At 42.8% G+C, this 25004-nt stretch overlaps 1 protein-coding gene across 2 annotated transcripts in view; it reads right to left on the bottom strand.

The window, feature by feature from the left end:
* Positions 1-25004, bottom strand: part of LOC121579072 (protein arginine N-methyltransferase 3-like) — a 128324-nt gene that overhangs the window by 87817 nt on the left and 15503 nt on the right. For both annotated transcript variants that reach the window (XM_041893341.1, XM_041893339.1), the window contains exon 10: positions 4361-4460. In XM_041893341.1, coding sequence (XP_041749275.1) covers positions 4361-4460 — 100 coding nt within the window. The remainder of the gene's footprint in view (positions 1-4360; positions 4461-25004) is intronic.

Genomic DNA, 25004 nt, shown 5'->3' with positions numbered 1-25004 from the left:
AGGGGAGAGGCTGCCATTAATTTGGCTCCACAGATCTACCGCACACAGTCAGTGTGTGTGCGCCCGCATGTGTTGAACTCTCCCCAAACAAACTCTGGTGCCCTCCAAAGTGGACGTCTAGGCAAACTTTGCCCACTTCAAGAAAAAGCCTCTTAAAATAGGATTTTAAAAATACTGTCAAATCTACAGAGCACAACAGTTAAGCCAAAGTCCTTCATGTCTTCCTTTTGCTTCATAAGTTATGAAAAGTGCCTTTTCCTCAATTCAATTACCTACCGCCTTCCGGAGAAACGTTTTGATTTTCCAAGTCAAGCTAACCCTGCTTCATTTTCTATTCACCGTCATTTGCTATTCACTTCCCAGTGACCTAGGCCAACCAATGGAATTAGGCCTTGCACTCACACTGAAGAGACCAACAGTGGCTTGCGAAAGTATTCATCCCCCTTCGCATTTTTCCTATTTTGTTGCCTTACAACCTGGAATTGAAATGGATTTTGTATCATTTGATTTACACATCATGCCTACCACTTAGAAGATGGAAAATATTTTTTCTTGTGAAACAAACAAGAAATAAGACAAAAACAACAGACAACTTGAGCGTGCATAACTATTCACCCCCGCCCCCAAAGTCAATACTTTGTAGAGCCACCTTTTGCAGCAATTACATCTGCAAGTCTCTTGGGGTGTCTCTATAAGCTTGGCACATCTAGCCACTGGGATTGTCCTGCTGGAAGGTGAACCTCTGTCCCAGACTCAAATCTCTGGAAGACAAACAGGTTTCCCTCAAGAATTCCCCTGTATTTAGCGCCATCCATCATTCCTTCAATTCTGACCAGTTTCCCAGTCCCTGCCGATGAAAAACATCCCCACAGCATGATGCTGCCACCACCTTTCAGAACAGGTGTATATATACTGAGATCATGTGACAGATCATGTGACACTTAGATTGCACACAGGTGGACTTTATTTAACTAAGTATGTGACTTCTGAAGGTAATTGGTTGCACCAGATCTTATTTAGGGGCTTCATAGCAAAGGGGGTGAATACATATGCACGCACCACTTTTCCGTGATATATTTTTTAGAATTTTTTGAAACAACTTATTTTTTAAATTTCACTTCACCAATTTGGACTATTTTGTGTATGTCCATTACATGAAACCCAAATAAAAATCCATTTAAATTACAGGTTGTAATGCAACAAAATAGGAAAAACGCCAAGGGGGATGAATACTTTTGCAAGGCACTGCAGATGTGGATTTCCATATTAAAATTTCAGCCCCGAAAGTTTCTCTCCAGCACCATTTCCCTACACCTAAAACCTGAGGGATCAAGGCCACAAAACTGATTCTAAAAGCCAACTTCACTCATGAGAGTCCTCCCCACTCCTCCCATCAGAAAACAATCACCTAGACCCATCAGACTTGATTGATCTCTAGGTGACAATCTTTATTTAGCTTCTCAGTAATTCAGCCCTTCCTCCCCTGTCAGAAGTCTCTAATCTCTGGCTTCATCCCAAATGGAACCTTATTCCCTACATAGTGCACTACTTCTGATCAAAGCCCTGTGGCCCCTAGTCAAAAGTAGTGCACTATATATGAAATAGAGTGCCATTTGGGACAGAGAGAGAAAGACGAAAGAGAGGAACAGAGAGAGGAACAGAGAGAGGAACAGAGAGAGGACCAGAGAGAGGAACAGAGAGAGGAACAGAGAGAGGAACAGAGAGAGGAACAGAGAGAGGAACAGAGAGAGGAACAGAGAGAGGAACAGAGAGAGGAACAGAGAGAGGAACAGAGAGAGGAACAGAGAGAGGAACAGAGAGAGGAACAGAGAGAGGAACAGAGAGAGGAACAGAGAGAGGAACAGAGAGAGGAACAGAGAGAGGAACAGAGAGAGGAACAGAGAGAGGAACAGAGAGAGGAACAGAGAGAGGAACAGAGAGAGGAACAGAGAGAGGAACAGAGAGAGGAACAGAGAGAGGAACAGAGAGAGGAACAGAGAGAGGAACAGAGAGAGGACCAGAGAGAGGAACAGAGAGAGGAACAGAGAGAGGACCAGAGAGAGGAACAGAGAGAGGAACAGAGAGAGGAACAGAGAGAGGAACAGAGAGAGGAACAGAGAGAGGAACAGAGAGAGGAACAGAGAGAGGAACAGAGAGAGGAACAGAGAGAGGAACAGAGAGAGGAACAGAGAGAGGAACAGAGAGAGGAACAGAGAGAGGAACAGAGAGAGGAACAGAGAGAGGAACAGAGAGAGGAACAGAGAGAGGAACAGAGAGAGGAACAGAGAGAGGAACAGAGAGAGGAACAGAGAGAGGAACAGAGAGAGGAACAGATCAATGCTTTGAGTTATGAAACAACAGTGGCACGGCTAAAGGCCATCTCTCAAACAAAACCCTGGCTAGGTAGACGGGCGACTTGTTTCACAAAATGAACCCCCCCTCCACCTCCACCCCACCCCCATTAATCACCTGCCAGAGTGATCCCCCCATTGTCTAGTCTGAAAGTGGGAGACTGCCAAAAGTTCAGACATTTGCTGATGGAACTTGTCGCTTCTCCATCGGGGTAGAGACCTTACTGGATGGATCACTTTACATCACCCAGTTAACTCGTAGTGTGTGTATTACTGAGCAGGCTTCACCTAGGCCCAATATTTTCAATCACACACTACCAATTTGTAAGTCGCTCTGGATAAGAGCGTCTGCTAAATGATGTAAATGTAAATGTACGACTAGTAGCATATGACAAATGTTCCCTTAACATAAAAGGAGGCTTTCTTTGCCATTGTTTTCCAAATGTTGTAATTATCTCAGTGATAACAGATAGTTCTCCATGGCGAATCTAATATTTGTAAAAAGTACTCCAAATCAAACTGAATTAAACTGTGTTACGTGCCTTTAATATTCTCCTATCACTTCAAGAGTGAAAAGAAGCAGTCATGTTCTCTAGAAGTGTCTAATTTTAGTGATGTCCCTCCTGTGTATCCCTACCACCCCTTATGCTGGTTGGCAGAGGTATGACCCATATTCTCTGTCCCCTGTTGGAAGCATTAGGAGGCTCAGGGTACTTGGCTGGCACTGCTCTCCTCTGTCTGCCCCTGTGCTCTTTGGGTGTGTGTGCGTGTGTGTGTATCCTCTGTGTGCTGGACAGGGCTGGGGGGCATAGGGGGCCAGTTTAGTGATGTATTACAGCGTTCACAGCCTGACACCTTGGCATGGGGATCAGCATAGCCCTAGGTTCTGCCAAAATCACTTTAGTCTATGAGTAAAGCATCTACACAAGGTCATCAAAGTCAAGCCTCACACCAGGCATGTGTTCAGGTGTACAGTGCTACACACTGGTGGTTGGCTAATATGACAAATTGATAAGTTAAAGTCATGATTGCAAGAACAACTTCTTGAGGCATTAAAATAAGTGATTTATATCGCTCTGTTGGTAAATACTTGCATCAGATCACATCTATAAAGGACTGGTATTCTGATTAAAATCCCATTGATGACAACTTGAAGACAGACCTTGATGGGTCTAAACCACTGTAAGACATGGGGCTACATCAGTCTCTTGCTGTCGGGACTCAGACTTACTTCTACTTACCGCCAATAAGGTCTAACGCAGACTCAGTTAATTTACGACTCGGCGAGGGCTGTCATTTCTCCACTTTACACAGGCAGATCCTAGGGCAGCGTTTTGGGGCCCTCCGCTCTTTGAGGAATGTCCAAAGTCGCTGCGGCGATGAGAAGTGACAGGAGGATTCTCCGATTTATTAGCGTTCGGTGAGCCGGTGTCATTAGAGAATTTCTATTTCCCCTGGTAACGGCATGAGCATCCCTGCGAACCTCAATGCTTTGTTCTGTGACCCCTGCGTGTGACCCCGGGGGATTGGTGAAAGCTGGGGCGGAACGTGAGTGGGGACAGATACGGCCTGCTCATGAATTAAGGATGACTTCAGCGGAGTGTTCAACTTTCAACCCCTTCGTCCGTATCGCCGGCGAGGATCTGGCTGACGAATGGGCATCAGTGCTCAGAGCGACTCCAAGTAACTCTCCTTCCCTGGTTAAGTATTCAGGAGGGTACATGGCCGGGGCTAATTCTATACATGCCATGTTTAAAATATACACTGCTGCTACTACTGATGATACTGTATGTTGAGATATTGTTCAGAGCAGTTAGAATAACAATATAATTTGTTAGGGTTTGGGGCATTTCCATTTAAATTCAAGCCGATTCAGGAAATCTTTCGAATAAGATACAGTATCATTGTCATGTCCATCATGTTTTTTTAAACCAAAACCTGTAATTATTCATGTGATAACTGAACCTAAAATAAACAACTAAAATAATGAGTGCGAACAGTGAACTGACCATCCATTCTGAGATGATGATGTCCACCTTCTCAACGGGCAGTTTGACCTCCTCTATCCTGCCCTTTATCAGAGTGACCCTGTCCTGCATCTGGTTCGACCTGAGAGGAAACGAGACAGTAAAGAAAACATGTGTTACCTTTTCTGTTCAAAACATTTTTATTGCAATAATGAAACAAGACAATATGCGATAGTCCAAAATTACAGCCAGAGAGATAAATGAAAAAGTACATTAAGATAAGAACATTAAATCCAAAAAGAACAAATGAAATGTTCAATAACGAAGTGTTGGAGTGATGCTTTCACCAAATAGGCCAAAACCATGGATCAGGCAGTGTTCTACTCAACAAGAGTTGTACTTTTACACTTGCATTGAACTCCAGAATTGAATAGTTGTAATCATGGTAACAAATCAATAGCTGTACTATGGTCTCCCAAAACACAGCTTTTAGGACGTTAAAGGATCAGCTATTCTTATTAAGTGGGTTATCTCTCAAAAGTATTTTTTAAAAGTCCCCGTAGTTGAGGCACAACAAACAGTGAATTTGTTCCGAAATATACCCAACCTACTACTCTAACATTGGTCAAAAAACAAACCATTTTGGGTATGTAGGACATCATTGTTCCTCCCCAATGGCCCTTTCACACAGAGGTTGGTATGTTAACAAACACCCAACCTGACCTGTGTGTGTGTGTGCGCGTGCGTGTATGTGCGCCCAGAGCACGTGTGTGTACAGATGAGGTGTGTGTGTATACACAATACATGCGAGTCCATTCTGATGTGGTGACTACGAGAGTGCACCCTGTTTAAATGATCCTTCCTTTTCTGACCGGCAACCCAGGGTATCAATCTCTGTGCATATTCCATTATCATGACAGCTAATGTTACTGGGGACAGAACAATTACTCACGGCCCATGAGTGCATTTCTGCAGCGCTGATCCTTATCTTCCGCTCCCTCTCTCGCACGCTATCACATCCTCACAGAATCACTCTCTAACATTCTCTCTATCCCCCTCTCTACCTCCCTCCCTTTAATCTAATTATTGGTGTAATTTAGAGGACAATTTCAGGAGGGGGGGGGGGTGGTGAGAGGTGGAAAGAGATATAATGACCAAAAGAAAGAGAGCGAGAGCGAGAGAGAGAGAGTGTGTGTGTGTGTGTTAGAGAAAGAGAGAGACGGACATAGAGCGAGAGCCATTGTTCTGGTTGCTTGTGGTGTTAATCCTGCCCCCCACTCCCGTGGGTTAAATACACGTCTCATCATCCTAAAACCATCTGTATCGGAGTAGGATTATGCCACAACTCCCCCGGGGGTACAGGGCTCTACAGTGAGGCCATTTAACTCGCATATGCACCTAAATATTTTGCTGTGCGACCTGGATTTGTTGCACCTAGAAAAATGAAGGATTCTAGCTTTATTACCTCAAATATTTTTCATTGCGCTCCTAAATTTCTTTGTGTGCGCCTATATTTTTCAACTTAGGTGCACACGTGCTCCTTGTAAATAAAACGTTGTTGGATTCCTACAGCCCAAATAAATCTGTTACAGTGGCTTGCAAAAGTATTCACCCCCCTAGGCATTTTTCCTATTTTGTTGCCTTAAAACCTGGAATAAAATATTTTTGGGGGTTTGTATCATTCAATTTACACAACATGCCTACCAATTTGAAGATGCAACATATTTTTTATTGTGAAACAAACAAGAAATAAGACAAAAAAACTGAAAACTTGTAGAGCCACCTTTTGCAGCAATTACAGCTGCAAGTCTCTTGGTGTATGTCTCTATAAGCTTGGCACATCTAGCCACTGGGATTTTTGCCCATTCTTCAAGGCAAAACTGCTCCAGCTCCTTCAAGTTGGATGGGTTCCGCTGGTGTACAGCAATCTTTAAGTCATACCACAGATTCTCAATTGGATTGAGGTCTGGGCTTTGACTAGGCCATTCCAAGACATTTAAATGTTTCCCCTTAAACCACTCGAGTGTTGCTTTTGCAGTATGCTTAGGGTCATTGTCCTGCTGGAAGGTGAACCTCCGTCCCAGTCTCAAATCTCTGGAAGACTGAAACAGGTTTCCCTCAAGAATTTCCCTGTATTTAGTGCCATCCATCATTCCTTCAATTCTGACCAGTTCCCCAGTGCCTGCCGATGAAAAACATCCCCACAGCATGATGCTGCCACCACCATACTTCACTGTGGGGATGGTGTTCTCGGGGTGATGAGAGGTGTAGACGACGTGAGTAAGACATTTAAGCATGTTAACCCCCGCAAGGCTGCCGGCCCTGACGGCATCCCTAGCCGCGTCCTCAGTGCATACTCAAACCTGCTGGCTGGCGCGTTTACAGACATATTCAATCACTCCCTATCCCAGTCTGATGTCCCCATGCTTCAAGATGGCCACCATTGTTCCTGTACCCAAGAAGGCAAAGGTAACTGAACTAAATGACTATCGCCCCGTAGCACTCACCTCTGTCATCATGAAGTGCTTTGAGAGACTAGTAAAGGATCATATCACCTCTACCTTACCTGTCACCCTAGACCCACTTCAATTTGCTTACTGCCCCAATAGATCCACAGACGATGCAATTGCCATCACCCTGCACACTGCTCTATCCCATCTGGACAAGAGGAATACTTATGTAAGAATGCTGTTCATTGACTATAGCTCAGCATTCAACAACATAGTACCCTCCAAGCTCATCATTAAGCTTGAGGCCCTGGGTCTGAAGCCCGCCTTGTGCAACTGGGTCGTGGACTTCCTGACGGGCTGCCCCCAGGTGGTGAAGGTAGGAAACATTGGGGCCCCCTCCTCAACATTGGGGCCCAACAAGGGTTAATGCTCAGCCCCATCCTGTACTCCCTGTTCACCCATGACTGCGTGCCCAAGCACGCCTTCAACTCAATCATCAAGTTTGCAGACGACACAACAGTAGTAAGCTTGATTACCAACAATGACGAGACAGCCTACAGGGAGGAGGTGAGGGCTCTGGGAATGTTGTACCAGGAAAATAACCTCTCAATCAACGTCAACAAAACAAAGGAGATTATCGTGGATTTCAGGAAACAGCAGAGGGTGCACCCCCCTATCCAGATAGACCGGACCGCAGTGGAGAAGGTTGAAAGCTTCAAGTTCCTTGGCGTACACATCACTGACAAACTGAAATGGTCCACCCACGCAGACAGTGTGGTGAAGAAGGCGCAACAGAGCCTCTTCAACCTCAGGAGGTTGAAGAAATTTGGCTTGGCACCTAAAACCCTCACAAACTTTTACAGATGCACAATTGAGAGCATCCTGTCAGGCTGTATCACCGCCTGATACGGCAAGTGCACCGCCCGCAACCGCAGGACTCTCCAGAGGGTGGTGCGGTCTGCCGAACACATTACCGGGGGCAAACTACCCGCCCTCCAGGACACCTACAGCACCCGATGTCACAGGAAGGCCAAAAAGATCATCACGGACATCAACCACCCGAGCCTCTGCCTATTCACCCCGCTATCATCCAGAAGGCGAGATCAGTACAAGTGCATCAAAGCTGTGACCGAGAGAATGAAATACAGCTTCTATCTCAAGGCCATCAGACTGTTAAATAGCCATCACTAGCACATTAGAGGCTGCTGCTGCCTATTGAAATCACTGGTCACTAAGAAATTGATCACTAGTCACTTTAATGTTTACATATCTTGCATTACTCATCTCATATGTACAGTGAGGGAAAAAAGTATTTGATCCCCTGCTGATTTTGTATGTTTGCCCACTGACAAAGAAATGATCAGTCTATAATTTTTAATGGTATGTTTATTTGAACAGTGGGAGACAGAATAACAACAAAAAAATCAAGAAAAACGCATGTCAAAAATGTTATAAATTGATTTGCATTTTAATGAGGGAAATAAGTATTTGACCCTTCTGCAAAACATGACTTAGTACTTGGTGGCAAAACCCTTGTTGGCAATCACAGAGGACAGACGTTTCTTGTAGTTGGCCACCAGGTTTGCACACATCTCAGGAGCGATTTTGTCCCACTCCTCTTTGCAGATCTTCTCCAAGTCATTAAGGTTTCGAGGCTGACGTTTGGCAACTCGAACCTTCAGCTCCCTCCACAGATTTTCTATGGGATTAAGGTCTGGAGACTGGCTAGGCCACTCCAGGACCTTAATGTGCCTCTTCTTGAGCCACTCCTTTGTTGCCTTGACTGTGTGTTTTGGGTCATTGTCATGCTGGAATACACATCCACGACCCATTTTCAATGCCCTGGCTGAAGGAGGTTCTCACCCAAGATTTGACAGTACATGGCCCCGTCCATCATCCCTTTGATGTGGTGAAGTTGTCCCCAAAGCATAATGTTTCCACCTCCATGTTTGACAGTGGGGATGGTGTTCTTGGGGTCATAGGCAGCATTCCTCCTCCTCCAAACACGGCGAGTTGAGTTGATGCCAAAGAGCTCCATTTTGGTCTCATCTGACCACAACACTTTCACCCAGTTCTCCTCTGAATCATTCAGATGTTCATTGGCAAACTTCAGACGGCCCTGTATATGTGCTTTCTTGAGCAGGGGGACCTTGCGGGTGCTGCAGGATTTCAGTCCTTCACGGTGTAGTGTGTTACCAATTGTTTTCTTGGTGACTATGGTCCCAGCTGCCTTGAGATCATTGACAAGATCCTCCCGTGTAGTTCTGGGCTGATTCCTCACCGTTCTCATGATCATTGCAACTCCACGTGGTGAGATCTTGCATGGAGCCCCAGGCCGAGGGAGATTGACAGTCTTTTGTGTTTCTTCCATTTGCGAATAATCGCACCAACTGTTGTCACCTTCTCACCAAGCTGCTTGGCGATGGTCTTGTAGCCCATTCCAGCCTGTCCAGCCAGTATGTCTACAATCTTGTCCCTGACATCCTTGGAGAGCTCTTTGGTCTTGGCCATGGTGAAGAGTTTGGAATCTGATTGATTGATTGCTTCTGTGGACAGGTGTCTTTTATACAGGTAACAAGCTGAGATTAGGAGCACTCCCTTTAAGAGTGTGCTCCTAATCTCAGCTCGTTACCTGTATAAAAGACACCTGGGAGCCAGAAATCTTTCTGATTGAGAGGGGGTCAAATACTTATTTCCCTCATTAAAATGCTAATAAATTTATAACATTTTTGACATGCGTTTTTCTGGATTTTTTTTTTGTTATTCTGTCTCTCACTGTTCAAATAAACCTACCATTAAAATGATAGACTAATCATTTCTTTGTCAGTGGGCAAACGTACAAAATCAGCAGGGGATCAAATACTTTTTTCCACTCACTGTATATACTGTATTCTATAATATTCTACTGTATCTTAGTCCATGCCGCTCTGTCATTGCTTGTCCATATATGTATATATTCTTAAATTCCATTCCTTACTTTGTGTGTATTGGGTATATGTTGTGAAATTGTTAGATATTACTGCACTGTCGGAGCTAGAAGCACAAGCATTTCGCTACACCCCTAATAACATTTGCTAAACACGTGTATGTGACAAATAAAATTAGATTTTATTTGATTTGTTGGGTTTGTACCAGACATAGCGTTTTCCTTGATGGCCAAAAAGCTCAATTTTAGTCTCATCTGACCAGAGTACCTTCTTCCTTATGTTTGGGGAGTCTCCCACATGCCTTTAGGCGAACACCAAACGTGTTTGCTTATTTTTTTCTTTAAGCAATGGCTTTTTTCTTGCCACTCTTCCGTAAAGCCCAGCTCTGTGGACAGATACTCCAATCTCCGCTGTGGAGCTTTGCAGCTCCTTCAGGGTTATCTTTGGTCTCTTTGTTGCCTCTCTGATTAATGCCCTCCTTGCCTGGTCCATGAGTTTTGGTGGGCGGCCCTCTCTTGGCAGTTTTGTTGTGGTCCCATATTCTTTCAAATTTTTTTATAATGGATTTAAATGGTGCTCCGTGGGATGTTCAAAGTTTCTGATATTTTTTTATAACCCAACCCTGATCTGTACTTCTCCACAAATGTGTCCCTGACCTGTTTGGAGAGCTCCTTGGTCTTCATGGTGCCGCTTTCTTGGTGGTTCCCCTTGCTTAGTGGTGTTGCAGACTCTGGGGCCTTTCAGAACAGGTGTATATATACTGAGATCATGTGACAGATCATGTGACACTTAGATTGCACACAGGTGGACTGTATTTAACTAATTATGTGACTTCTGAAGGTAATTGGTTGCACCAGATCTTATTTAGGGGCTTCATAGCAAAGGGGGTGAATACATATGCATGCACCACTTTTACGTTATTTTTTTAGAATTTCTTGAAACAAGTTATTTTTTTTCATTTCACTTCACCAATTTGGACTATTTTGTGTATGTCCATTACATGAAATCCAAATAAAAATCAATTTATATTACAGGTTGTAATGCAACAAAATAGGAAAAACGCCAAGGGGGATGAATACTTTTGCAAGGCACTGTATATACAGTCAGTGGTCAGTTTATTAGATACACCACCCCGTTCACAAAAATGGTTCACTCCTACAGACAGGCCACTGAGTGTATAGTTAAGGTATTTTAAAGTTTTATTCACAAATTTAGGATAGTAATGTACAGTGGGGAAAAAAAGTATTTAGTCAGCCACCAATTGTGCAAGTTCTCCCACTTAAAAAGATGAGAGAGGCCTGTAATTTTCATCATAGGTACACGTCAACTATGACAGACAAAATGAGAAAAAAAATTCCAGAAAATCACATTGTAAGATTTTTTATGAATTTATTTGCAAATTATGGTGGAAAATAAGTATTCGGTCAATAACAAAAGTTTCTCAATACTTTGTTATATACCCTTTGTTGGCAATGACACAGGTCAAACGTTTTCTGTAAGTCTTCACAAGGTTTTCACACACTGTTGCTGGTATTTTGGCCCATTCCTCCATGCAGATCTCCTCTAGAGCAGTGATGTTTTGGGGCTGTCGCTGGGCAACACAGACTTTCAACTCCCCTCCAAAGATTTTCTATGGGGTTGAGATCTGGAGACTGGCTAGGCCACTCCAGAACCTTGAAATGCTTCTTACGAAGCCACTCCTTCGTTGCCCGGGCGGTGTGTTTGGGATCATTGTCATGCTGAAAGACCCAGCCACGTTTCATCTTCAATGCCCTTGCTGATGGAAGGAGGTTTTCACTCAAAATCTCACGATACATGGCCCCATTCATTCTTTCCTTTACACGGATCAGTCGTCCTGGTCCCTTTGCAGAAAAACTGCCCCAAAGCATGATGTTTCCACCCCCATGCTTCACAGTAGGTATGGTGTTCTTTGGATGCAACTCAGCATTCTTTGTCCTCCAAACACGACGAGTTGAGTTTTTACCAAAAAAGTTATATTTTGGTTTCATCTGACCATATGACATTCTCCCAATCCTCTTCTGGATCATCCAAATGCACTCTAGCAAACTTCAGACGGGCCTGGACATGTACTGGGGGACACGTCTGGCACTGCAGGATTTGAGTCCCTGGCGGCATAGTGTGTTACTGATGGTAGGCTTTGTTACTTTGGTCCCAGCTCTCTGCAGGTCATTCACTAGGTCCCCCCGTGTGGTTCTGGGATTTTTGCTCACCGTTCTTGTGATCATTTTGACCCCACGGGGTGAGATCTTGCGTGGAGCCCCAGATCGAGGGAGAATATCAGTGGTCTTGTATGTCTTCCATTTCCTAATAATTGCTCCCACAGTTGATTTCTTCAAACCAAGCTGCTTACCTATTGCAGATTCAGTCTTCCCAGCCTGGTGCAGGTCTACAATTTTGTTTCTGGTGTCCTTTGACAGCTCTTTGGTCTTGGCCATAGTGGAGTTTGGAGTGTGACTGTTTGAGGTTGTGGACAGGTGTCTTTTATACTGATAACAAGTTCAAACAGGTGCCATTAATACAGGTAATGAGTGGAGGACAGAGGAGCCTCTTAAAGAAGTAGTTACAGGTCTGTGAGAGCCAGAAATCTTGCTTGTTTGTAGGTGACCAAATACTTATTTTCCACCATAATTTGCAAATAAATTCATTAAAAATCCCACAATGTGATTTTCTGGAGAAAAAAATTCTCAATTTGTCTGTCATAGTTGACGTGTACCTATGATGAAAATTACAGGCCTCTCTCATCTTTTTAAGTGGGAGAACTTGCACAATTGGTGGCTGACTAAATACTTTTTTTCCCCACTGTAGATGGGGAGATCGATGAGAGGGATAAAGCAGAGAATGTGAGTGGTGGAACGGGGGATGGAATCGCTGCATCCAGGGACAAATGTGGTCTGGGGGCGGCAGCACTACAACTAGACCAGCCAACGGCACAGTTCGATTATATTTTGAGTGGAACATTCCTTTAAAAACCAATATGGTTCAGTGTTCAAATCTCCATCAGGGTGCTGTCCCTAAAGTATTCCTACCCGTGAGCATGGCTTTCAGTGCAGCTGGTTGAAGAATTACACAACAGTCTAGCTCTCAATGCAACACTCGACTAATCAGACAATCCAGTCAGATTATCTGTATTATAAAATTATCCATTGCAGTAATTATGAGTTGTTTGTAATCCATCAAGAATCTCCCATTTTTAAAAGGCAATGACTGTGGTAACTTAACTCGTCCTGTTATCTCATTTAAACATATGAGCGCGCGAGAGCGAGATTCCTGTCTGGCAAACAGCAACCATTTTAATTAGAGCCCGACCAATATATCAGTTCACAGACATTATTGGTCGATATTGGCCTTTTAAAGCTATGTCGGTATCGGCCGATAACCGATATCAATAAATAGGATGGAAAAAGGGAATCTAATGCTTATCTGAACACTTATCTGAACCATTATCATGATGTGTCATTATTGTCACAATGTATGAAATCAACATTTGAAGAAAAGTTATTGGATATTTGCTCTTTTGGATAGCAATTTATGAGAATTCAGTATGGGAAAAAAAAAAAAAAAATGTTTTCATTTTCCTACTGTAAAACAGTATATCTGCATACAGTGGGGAAAAAAAGTATTTAGTCAGCCACCAATTGTGCAAGTTCTCCCACTTAAAAAGATGAGAGAGGCCTGTAATTTTCATCATAGGTACACTTCAACTATAACAGACAAAATGAGAAAAAAAAATCAAGAAAATCACATTGTAGGATTTTTAATGAATTTATTTGCAAATTATGGTGGAAAATAAGTATTTGGTCAATAACAAAAGTTTCTCAATACTTTGTTATATACCCTTTGTTGGCAATAAAAAAGGGTCAAACATTTTCTGTAATTCTTCACAAGGTTTTCACACACTGTTGCTGGTATTTTGGCCCATTCCTCCATGCAGATCTCCTCTAGAGCAGTGATGTTTTGGGGCTGTCGCTGGGCAACACGGACTTTCAACTCCCTCCAAAGATTTTCTATGGGGTTGAGATCTGGAGACTGGCTAGGCCACTCCAGGACCTTGAAATGCTTCTTACGAAGCCACTCCTTCGTTGCCCGGGCAGTGTGTTTGGGATCATTGTCATGCTGAAAGACCCAGCCACGTTTCATCTTCAATGCCCTTGCTGATGGAAGGAGGTTTTCACTCAAAATCTCACGATACATGGCCCCATTCATTCTTTCCTTTACACGGATCAGTCGTCCTAGTCCCTTTGCAGAAAAACAGCCCCAAAGCATGATGTTTCCACCCCCATGCTTCACAGTAGGTATGGTGTTCTTTGGATGCAACTCAGCATTCTTTGTCCTCCAAACACGACGAGTTGAGTTTTTACCAAAAAAGTTCTATTTTGGTTTCATCTGACCATATGACATTCTCCCAATCCTCTTCTGGATAATCCAAATGCACTCTAGCAAACTTCAGACGGGCCTGGACATGTACTGGCTTAAGCAGGGGGACACGTCTGGCACTGCAGGATTTGAGTCCCTGGCGGCGTAGTGTGTTACTGATGGTAGGCTTTGTTACTTTGGTCCCAGCTCTCTGCAGGTCATTCACTAGGTCCCCCCGTGTGGTTCTGGGATTTTTGCTCACCGTTCTTGTGATCATTTTGACCCCACGGGGTGAGATCTTGCGTGGAGCCCCAGATCGAGGGAGATTATCAGTGGTCTTGTATGTCTTCCATTTCCTAATAATTGCTCCCTCAGTTGATTTCTTCAAACCAAGCTGCTTACCTATTGCAGATTCAGTCTTCCCAGCCTGGTGCAGGTCTACAATTTTGTTTCTGGTGTCCTTTGACAGCTCTTTGGTCTTGGCCATAGTGGAGTTCGGAGTGTGACTGTTTGAGGTTGTGGACAGGTGTCTTTTATACTGATAACAAGTTCAAACAGGTGCCATTAATACAGGTAACGAGTGGAGGACAGAGGAGCCTCTTAAAGAAGAAGTTACAGGTCTGTGAGAGCCAGAAATCTTGCTTGTTTGTAGGTGACCAAATACTTATTTTCAACCATAATTTGCAAATAAATTCATTAAAAATCCTACAATGTGATTTTCTGGATTTTTTTTCCTCAATTTGTCTGTCATAGTTGATGTGTACCTATGATGAAAATTACAGGCCTCTCTCATCTTTTTAAGTGGGAGAACTTGCACAATTGGTGGCTGACTAAATACTTTTTTTCCCCACTGTATATATCGGTATTTGTAAGTTTTGCCCCAAAAACAATCGGACCCAAACTAGCATATCGGTCGTAGGGCTGTGACCGTAATTCAATAACCATGTAACTGACGGTTTTGGACGAAGACCGTCATGAAAATAAAATAACCATCAAAACCGTTTATCATAGGCCTAAATTCATTATTTTTTTCATGTAGATAAACTTTACCTAATAGAAGGAATGTTTACTAATGACTATTAGCAAATGTTTTGCTACCTTTGTCTATTAAACTTTCTACATCTCCTCCTCTTTCCAACTTTCCTTTGATGCTCGAGTAGCAAATCGCTAGATGCGTGGGGGTGTAGAGCGCTATAGGCTATGGATGTGTGGCTCGTATTGATTGCTTGCTAGTAAATAAATAAATCGGTCTTTTAAAAAAAGGTTGGATGTGTTTGACAATTTATTAATTATTCAACAAGGTTGTTCTGGCTCTGAAGCCTATAATGCGCTAATGTGTCAAATGGACAATGCGCCAATCCTCTCCAACCTGGCATGGTATAATTTGATACGGAATCTTTTCTTATTTTGTAGACTAATCAACGCTGATCAGGCCCGGTCCCAGCCGATATGCTGCCGTAGGCAAGACAAAAAAAATTGCCGCCCTCCTATCCCCGCAAAGTAGAATAGTAACCTAGGAATACCCATGTGGAAGCCTACTGTTTGTAAAACATGCAATTTACTGTTTATCCCTGTCATTTGGTTACATTCAATTCTGTTAATGCATGTAAATGCTGTTCTCATTCTCAGAGTGGAACTGTTGTTAGCAGAGTTCAAAACCTGCTACACTTGTAAGAAACATTTTTTATTTCATTTTTGCGCTCCATGTGAGCAATGAGAAGCATTTCGCTACACACGCATTAACAAATGCTAAATACAGCGCATTCTGAAAGTATTCAGACCCCTTGACTTTTTACACATTTTGTTACGTTACAGCCTTATTCTAAAATGGATGCAGAGATGGTTGTGTTTCTGGAAGGTTATCCCATATCCACAGAGGAACTCTGGAGCTCTGTCAGAGTGACCATCTGGTTCTAGGTCACCTCCCTGACCAAGGACCTTCTCCCCCAATTGCTCAGTTTGGCCAGGTGGCCAGCTCTAGGAAGAGTCTTGGTGGTTCCAAACTTATTCCATTTAAGAATAATGGAGGGGACTGTGTTCTTGGGACCTTCAGTGCTGCAGAAATTTGATGGTACCCTTCCCCAGATCTGTGCCTCGACACAATCCTTATATAGACAGGTGTGTTCCTTTCCTTATCATGTCCAATCAATTGAATTTACCACAGGTGGACTCCAATCAAGTTGTAGAAACATCAAGGATGATCAATGAAACAGGATGCACCTGAGCTCAATTTCGAGTCCCATAGCAAAGGGTATGAAAACGTATGTAAATAAGGTATTTCAGTGTTGTTTTTTTAACCTGTTTTCGCTTTGTCATTATGGGGTATTGTGTGGAGATTGATGAGGGAAATGTTTTATTTAATCCATTTCAGAATAAGGCTGTAACGTAACAAAATGTGGAAAAGGGGAAGGGTCTCTTTTCCATGCACTGTATACTTTCCGAATGCACTGTATGTGTATGTGACCAATAAAATTTGATTTGATTTTGATTTGGTTTCTCTGTCCTGTTAATGTTGCCTGAGCACACATGGAAGCACCTGGCCTGCTTCTCGCAAATGTCAAATGTAGGAAAGTGCCCAGCTGGGCTTCTCAGTCATTTTTTCTTCACCTCACACAGTAAGTCAACATAGTCCTTTATTTTTTTATTTTTTTTACATCCATTCAAATTATAATAGTTCCTCACAGTAATTGAAAAATCTTTGACCCTCGATAATCAGTGTCGCTGATACATGGGCTATGGACATGTTGCGTGTATTTGTTACTATTTTAATAATTCATACTATAGCATAGCTGTCCCCTTCATACTTTCATTGCCAATTCATTATCTTATAGCCTACTTTCAGGAAAGGTAGGCCTAGGTTTTTTATACATTTGAAGGAAAGGATAAATATTTGCTTGTATGTCTGACATACGCTGGTGGTTTGATTAACAGGTGCTTTTACAACGGTGTGCGTGTGTGAGTTCGCTGATTCTCTCTATAGGCCTACATGTCCATTCAGAAAGTTTCCTAAAGTAGTGTACAAAAGTGTACAAACAGAATTGTGACCTCCCCTTTAATGACCCCCCTGAAAAGTTACAGTGGGGAGAACAAGTATTTGATACACTGCCGATTTTGCAGGTTTTCCTACTTAAAAAGCATGTAGAGGTCTGTAATTTTTTTCATAGGTACACTTCAACTGTGAGAGACGGAATCTAAAACAAAAATCCAGAAAATCACATTGTATGATTTTTAAGTAATTAATTTGCATTTTATTGCATGACATAAGTATTTGATCACCTACCAACCAGTAAGAATTCCGGCTCTCACAGACCTGTTAGTTTTTCTTTAAGAAGCCCTCCTGTTCTCCACTCATTACCTGTATTAACTGCACCTGTTTGAACTCATTACCTGTATAAAAGACACCTGTCCACACACTCAATCAAACAGACTCCAACCTCTCCACAATGGTCAAGACCAGAGAGCTGTGTAAGGACATCAGGAATAAAATTGTAGACCTGCACAAGGCTGGGATGGGCTACAGGACAATAGGCAAGCAGCTTGGTGAGAAGGCAACAACTGTTGGCGCAATTATTAGAAAATGGAAGAAGTTCAAGATGACGGTCAATCACCCTCGGTCTGGGGCTCCATGCAAGATCTCACCTTGTGGGGCATCAATGATCATGAGGAAGGTGAGGGATCAGCCCAGAACTACACGGCAGGACCTGGTCATTGACCTGAAGAGAGCTGGGACCACAGTCTCAAAGAAAACCATTAGTAACACACTACGCCGTCATGGATTAAAATCCTGCAGCGCACGCAAGGTCCCCCTGCTCAAGCCAGCGCATGTCCAGGCCCATCTGAAGTTTGCCAATGACCATCTGGATGATCCAGAGGAGGAATGGGAGAAGATCATGTGGTCTGATGAGACAAAAATAGAGCTTTTTGGTCTAAACTCCACTCGCCGTGTTTGGAGGAAGAAGAAAGATGAGTACAACCCCAAGAACACCATCCCAACCGTGAAGCATGGAGGTGGAAACATCATTCTTTGGGGATGCTTTTCTGCAAAGGGGACAGGACGACTGCACCGTATTGAGGGGAGGATGGATGGGGCCATGTATCGCGAGATCTTGGCCAACAACCTCCTTCCCTCAGTAAGAGCATTGAAGATGGGTCGTGGCTGGGTCTTCCAGCATGACAACGACCCGAAACACACAGCCAGGGCAACTAAGGAGTGGCTCCGTAAGAAGCATCTCAAGGTCCTGGAGTGGCCTAGCCAGTCTCCAGACCTGAACCCAGAAGAAAATCTTTGGAGGGAGCTGAAAGTCCGTATTGCCCAGCGACAGCCCCGAAACCTGAAGGATCTGGAGAAGGTCTGTATGGAGGAGTGGGCCAAAATCCCTGCTGCAGTGTGTGCAAACCTGGTCAAGACCTACAGGAAACGTATGATCTCTGTAATTGCAAACAAAGGTTTCTGTACCAAATATTAAGTTCTGCTTTTCTGATGTATCAAATACAATGTGATTTTCTGGATTTTTGTTTTAGATTTCGTCTCTCACAGTTGAAGTGTACCCTATGATAAAAATTACAGACCTCTACATGCTTTGTAAGTAGGAAAACCTGCAAAATCGGCAGTGTATCAAATACTTGTTCTCCCCACTGTATGTCGGTGACCGAGTACATTAGCCTGGCCAATTACAGTAACCTCAAATTCCAAGACCGTCACAGCCCTAATCGGTCGGGCTCTAATTTTAATGACATATCCTTACATTAACATCCACGGTGGGGTAGTGACAGATACTACACACAGGCACTGGGATTACACACACACACGTCCTCACACCAGATGAGTGGTTCTGAGGAAAAGAGTGGGTCTGGGGAGAAAAGGAAGGGGGTTTTGAGGTGTATGTGTGTGTGTGTGCGCACGCATGTGTCTGTATAGGTGTGCATCTGGAGGTACAATGTCATGTTCTCACTACTTCGTTCTGCCGCGCTGGGAGGCCTAGTGGGACACTGCCTGCATGCAAACGCACACACCCCGACAGCGAGCCAGTGGGCTGTAAAATTAAAACGTCCCCTCTCCCGCAATCCCATTGTTTTGCTTATACGACACTCCCTTGCATAATGGTAATAATAACACACAATAATGGCCCCTAACTCAAAGCTGCATTCTGAGGCTTGAATGTAATAAAAAAACTGGCATACGCAGACTGAGGAGAGTGCTTGGTGGTCTAAGGGAGGTAAATGAGTTTGGTTTGGAAGCACTGTCCGGTTCATTGGTGGTGCTAGTGGAGAGCTGGTATAAAAACGGGTGTAAGTGTTTTAACACACACATCAGGTGAGAGTGTAGTAGCCCCTTACACTGGTACCTATATACGGGTTGAAAATGGCAGATTTGGGCACTAATAAATGCCTAAATTGGAACGCAGTGGCTGTACAGTAACATGCTATAAATGACGTCAGAGCTCTGGCTCTGCGCTTCACAGCGCTGTATGGGTTTTAACTGACAGACGATCTGAGCTTGAGCACCTCGCACAACAAGAAGTTGCCCCCACCCGTCCTGCTAATTGGGCAACTTTTGCAAATATTTGGTTGTCTGAGTGAGGGAAATGCTGTTAATTAAGAGAGGGGTTGCACTAGCAGTAGTGTAGGGAGCAGCTGTGGAAGAGCCGAGAGACAGGGGAGACCAGAGTCAGGCAGGGTGTACTAAATTATGTGAGTTACGGCCAGGCCAACTGACACCTGCTTTATTGAACTCAACCACCTGAAACAAAACAAAAAGGTGGCTCGAGGTCACAGAGACCTCTACTGAGAGAGTCCATACTACACTGGGGAGGGAATTGTGCTAGTTCACACGCTACTGGAGAGGGGAATGTTCTAGTCCACATACTACTAGGGAGGGAATATACCTCCAATATACTTTCCAACTGAAAATATATTTCAAATGTGTTTGCTGAAGCAAAGACTCAAATGTGTTTCCCAATAAATTTACTGCAAGTATGAGAGTACAACATCAGAACCAAATTTGCTGTGATAGAAAGCATTATGGCACTCTTGTTTTGTGGGTACGTGGTTCCACCCGGATAATTTTTATGTAGGACAGAGAAGCTCAATTCTGGTGACTTGTTAAAAAATACATTCTACTCCTAAATTATTTTTTTGTAAATTATGCTGACGCCATCTAAAAATATATAATTTCTACTTCCAGAAATGAGCCCAATAACATATTGGTAAATTAATTTGTTAACATTATTTAAACATTTGGACCATGCATATAGCCTATGCATGGTCCATATTATCAGGTATGCTATTAGCAATAAGCATTATCACGTGTAGCCCAACTGATGCAGCATAATGGCTATTAATAGCCTGAAGCATGGTGTTTTAACTAGTTAGCATCCTATTGATGAATTGTATATCCCAAAGATCTTGCATAAACACAGTGAATACAATGCAGGCCGCCACCCAGGGTAACACGCCCCCTGCCTGTACTTCTCACAGAAACCACTTTATGTCCACCCCCCAAAAAAAAGTCAAAAAAATAAAAATGTGTGGTAGGATGGCGTTTTACCCCATGTTGCATTTAGCCCCACTCTCCCCTATGCATTCACGGCAAATTGTGGAGCCGTAACCTTCTTAACCATGCCGCTGCTAAAAACTCTGGGATTAAAATTGTGTAGTTCACATACATTTAGGAGTTGAGAAATAAATAAATAGGAATGGAAAGCTGGGATCCCCCTCTTTTTAACAACGGACATAAAAAAACTGCTGTCTTCCCTGCGATTGCAAGAATTGTTGTGCATTGACTGCTTGTCAATGTTTATTTAATGCATTAATATTTATCTTGCATAGAACACACAACTACAAGCCGACTAGGTAAATAGATAAACTACTCTACTATGGGATGTCTGATTTTTCCATTCATTACTCATTTTGTTTGCAGAGGAAAAGTAAATGTGGACTGTTCTAGCATCTTCAAATCTTTTCATGTTCCATATTTTATGGGCGTGGCAGCTAAATGACTGCAGCGGAAACACTGACCCAAAGCACTAATCAAAATCCACCAAGAAATGGTTAATTGACCACAAAATCAACATCTTGCAATGGCCATCTCAGTCTCCAGACCTAAACCCCATTGAAAACCTGTGGTTTGAATTGAAGAGGGCAGTCTATAAGAACAGACGAAGAATATCAAGGATCTGGAAATATTCTGTATGGAGGAATGATCTAAGATCCCTCCCAACGTGTTCTCCAATCTCAAACATTTTATAAAAATGTTCAGTGTCGTTATCCTCGCAAGTGGATAACAGGGGTGTAAATAACTTTGACCCATATCTTTTTTAAATTACTTGTTAAACGAAATCTCTTCCTCTGACAATTGAATTGGTATAAAATTATATAATTTCCCCCCAAAAAGTAGCATACAATATAGCTCAGTATCTGTCTGACAGGTTGGCAGGAAGATGTGCTTACTTGGACTGCAGTAAGGAGAGCGAGTGCACAAATTTGTTTGAGAGTGAATTGTTTGTCGCAGAAAGTTACGTTTAACAGGCTAGAATCTATTCAGTTTAATAAAAAAAATTGTATCGGGTGTATTTACCGACAGCCTGAATAGGTCAGGTAATGTTTTTTTGTATGTTTGTTTACTTCTCTGCCTGAAATCACTATCTCTGCGACACGGATTTAGTTCCTATGTCTCTTCCCATGGAGGCTTCCCCGTTCAAGGGAAATAGCAAGCATTTACAGTTGAAGTCGGAAGTTTACATACACCTTAGCCAAATACATTTAAACTCAGTTTTCCACAATTCCTGACATTTAATCTTTGCAAAAATTCCCTGTCTTAGGTCAGTTAGGATCACCACTTTATTTTAAGAATGTGAAATGTCAGAATAATTGTAGAGAGAATTATTTATTTCAGCTTTTATTTATTTCATCACATTCCCAGTGGGTCAGAAGTTTACATACACTCAATTAGTTTTTGGTAGCACTGCCTTTAAATTGTTTAACTTGGGTCAAATGTTTCGGGTAGCCTTCCACAAGCTTTCCACAATAAGTTGGGTGAATTTTGGCCCATTCCTCCTGACAAAGCTGGTGTAACTGAGTCAGGTTTGTAGGCCTGCTTGCTCGCACATGCTTTTTCAGATACAAATATTCTATAGGATTGAGGTCAGGGCTTTGTGATGGCCACTCCAATACCTTGACTTTGTTGTCCTTAAGCCATTTTGCAACAATTTTGGAAGTATAATTGGGGTCATTGTCCATTTGGAAGACCCTTTTGCGACCAAGCTTTAACTTCCTGACTGATGTCTTGAGATGTTGCTTCAATATATCCACATAATTTTCCTTCCTCATGATGCCATCTATTTTGTGAAGTGCACCAGTCCCTCCTGCAGCAAAGCACCCCCACAGCATGATGCTGCCACCCCCGTGCTTCACGGTTGGGATGGTGTTCTTCGGCTTGCAAGCTCCCCCTTTTTCCTCCAAACATAACGATGGTCATTATGGCCAAACAGTTCTATTTTTGTTTCATCAGACCAGAGGACATTTCTCCAAAAAGTACGATCTTTGTCCCCATGTGCAGCTGCAAACCGTAGTCTGGCTTTTTTATGGCGGTTTTGGAGCAGTGGCTTCTTCCTTGCTGAGCGGCCTTATAGGTTATGTCGATATAGGACTCGTTTTACTGTGGATATAGATACTTTTGTACCTGTTTCCTCCAGCATCTTCACAAGGTCCTTTGCTGTTGTTCTGGGATTGATTTGCACTTTTCGCACCAAATTACGTTCATCTCTAGGAGACAGAACGCGTCTCCTTCCTGAGCGGTATGACGGCTGTGTGGTCCCATGGTGTTTATACTTGCGTACTATTGTTTGTACAGATGAACGTGGTACCTTCAGGCGTTTGGAAATTGCTCCCAAGGATGAACCAGACTTGTGGAGGTCTACAATGTTTTTTCTGAGGTCTTGGCTGATTTCTTTGGATTTTACCATGATGTCTAGCAAAGAGGCACTGAGTTTGAAGGTAGGCCTTGAAATACATCCACAGGTACACCTCCAATTGACTCAAATGATGTCAATTAGCCTATCAGAAGCTTCTAAAGCCATAACATCATTTTCTGGAATTTTCCAAGCTGTTTAAAGGCACAGTCAACTTAGTGTATGTAAACTTCTGACCCACTGGAATTGTGATACAGTGAATTATAAGTGAAATAATCTGTCTGTAAAAAATTGTTAGAAAAATTACTTATGTCATGCACAAAGTAGATGTCCTAACCGACTTGCCAAAACTATAGTTTGTTAACAAGAAATGTGTGGAGTGGTTGAAAAATGAGTTTTAAATGACTCCAACCTAAGTGTATGTAAACTTCCGACTTCAACTGTAAATGCGCTGCAGGAGTTGTATTTACTATGCTCTCTTCCGGGACAATGTGGACCGACCAGAGGTCCGATGAAACAATTATTTACTCACAGGAAGAAGTGGCTACTCTTTGCAAACAGATAAAAAACTTGCACAATATACTGGGGAAAGTTTAGTTTAGTTTATTAGGATCCCCATTAGCTACTGAACATGCAGCAGCTACTCTTCCTGGGGTCCACATAAAACGTACAAATACATGACAAAGTACAGAACAGTAATAGACAAGAACAACATAAGATATTACATTACATTCTAAATCAAAATGAAATAAGAGTTATATATAGGAAAGACACCAAGCGACGACAAAAATACTATTTACACACTATTCATATGTACATATTCATTCTTATATATAGTACAGTTCAATTAGATCTTTAGAAAGAGAAGAGGCGCTGTGATACAGAAATATATATTTTATCTGTATTTTAAAGCTAAACTTGCTTTTTGCCTGAGTAACCTCTTGTGGCAGAGCATTCCATGATGACATGGCTTTATACATACAGTGAGGGAAAAAAGTATTTGATCCCCTGCTGCTTTTGTACGTTTGCCCACTGACAAAGAAATGATCAGTCTATAATTTTAATGGTAGGTTTATTTGAACAGTGAGAGACAGAATAACAACAAATAAATCCAGAAAAACACATGATTTGCATTTTAAATGAGGGAAATAAGTATTTGACCCCCTTCATTCAGAAAGTTCAGGCTCCCAGGTGTCTTTTATACAGGTAACGAGCTGAGATTACGAGCACACTCTTAAAGGGAGTGCTCCTAATCTCAGCTTGTTACCTGTATAAAAGACACCTGTCCACAGAAGCAATCAATCAATCAGATTCCAAACTCTCCACTATGGCCAAGACCAAAGAGCTCTCCAAGGATGTCAGGGACAAGATTGTAGACATACACAAGGCTGGAATGGGCTACAAGACCATCGCCAAGCAGCTTGGTGAGAAGGTGACAACAGTTGGTGTGATTATTCGCAAATTGAAGAAACACAAAAGAACTGTCAATCTCCCTCGGCCTGGGGCTCCATGCAAGATCTCACCTCGTGGAGTTGCAATGATCATGAGAACGGTGAGGAATCAGCCCAGAACTACACAGGAGGATCTTGTCAATGATCTCAAGGCAGCTGGGACCATAGTCACCAAGAAAACAATTGGTAACACACTACGCCGTGAAGGACTGAAATCCTGCAGCACCCGCAAAGTCCCCCTGCTCAAGAAAGCACATAAACAGGCCCGTCTGAAGTTTGCCAATGAACATCTGAATGATTCAGAGGAGAACTGGGTGAAAGTGTTGTGGTCAGAAGAGACCAAAATCGAGCTCTTTGGCATCAACTCAACTCGGCGTGTTTGGAGGAGGAGGAATGCTGCTTATGACCCCAAGAACACCATCCCCACCGTCAAACATGGTGGTGGAAACATTATGCTTTGGGGGTGTTTTTCTGCTAAGGGGACAGGACAACTTCACTGCATCAAAGGGACGATGGACGGGGCCATGTACCGTCAAATCTTGGGTGAGAACCTCTTTCCCTCAGCCAGGGCATTG

This window comes from Coregonus clupeaformis, chromosome 3 (assembly GCF_020615455.1).
Source record: "Coregonus clupeaformis isolate EN_2021a chromosome 3, ASM2061545v1, whole genome shotgun sequence".
Lineage (NCBI taxonomy): Eukaryota > Metazoa > Chordata > Actinopteri > Salmoniformes > Salmonidae > Coregonus > Coregonus clupeaformis.
The sequence above is the reverse complement of the archived record's forward strand: the minus strand, read 5'-3'. Positions and strand labels throughout refer to the sequence as shown.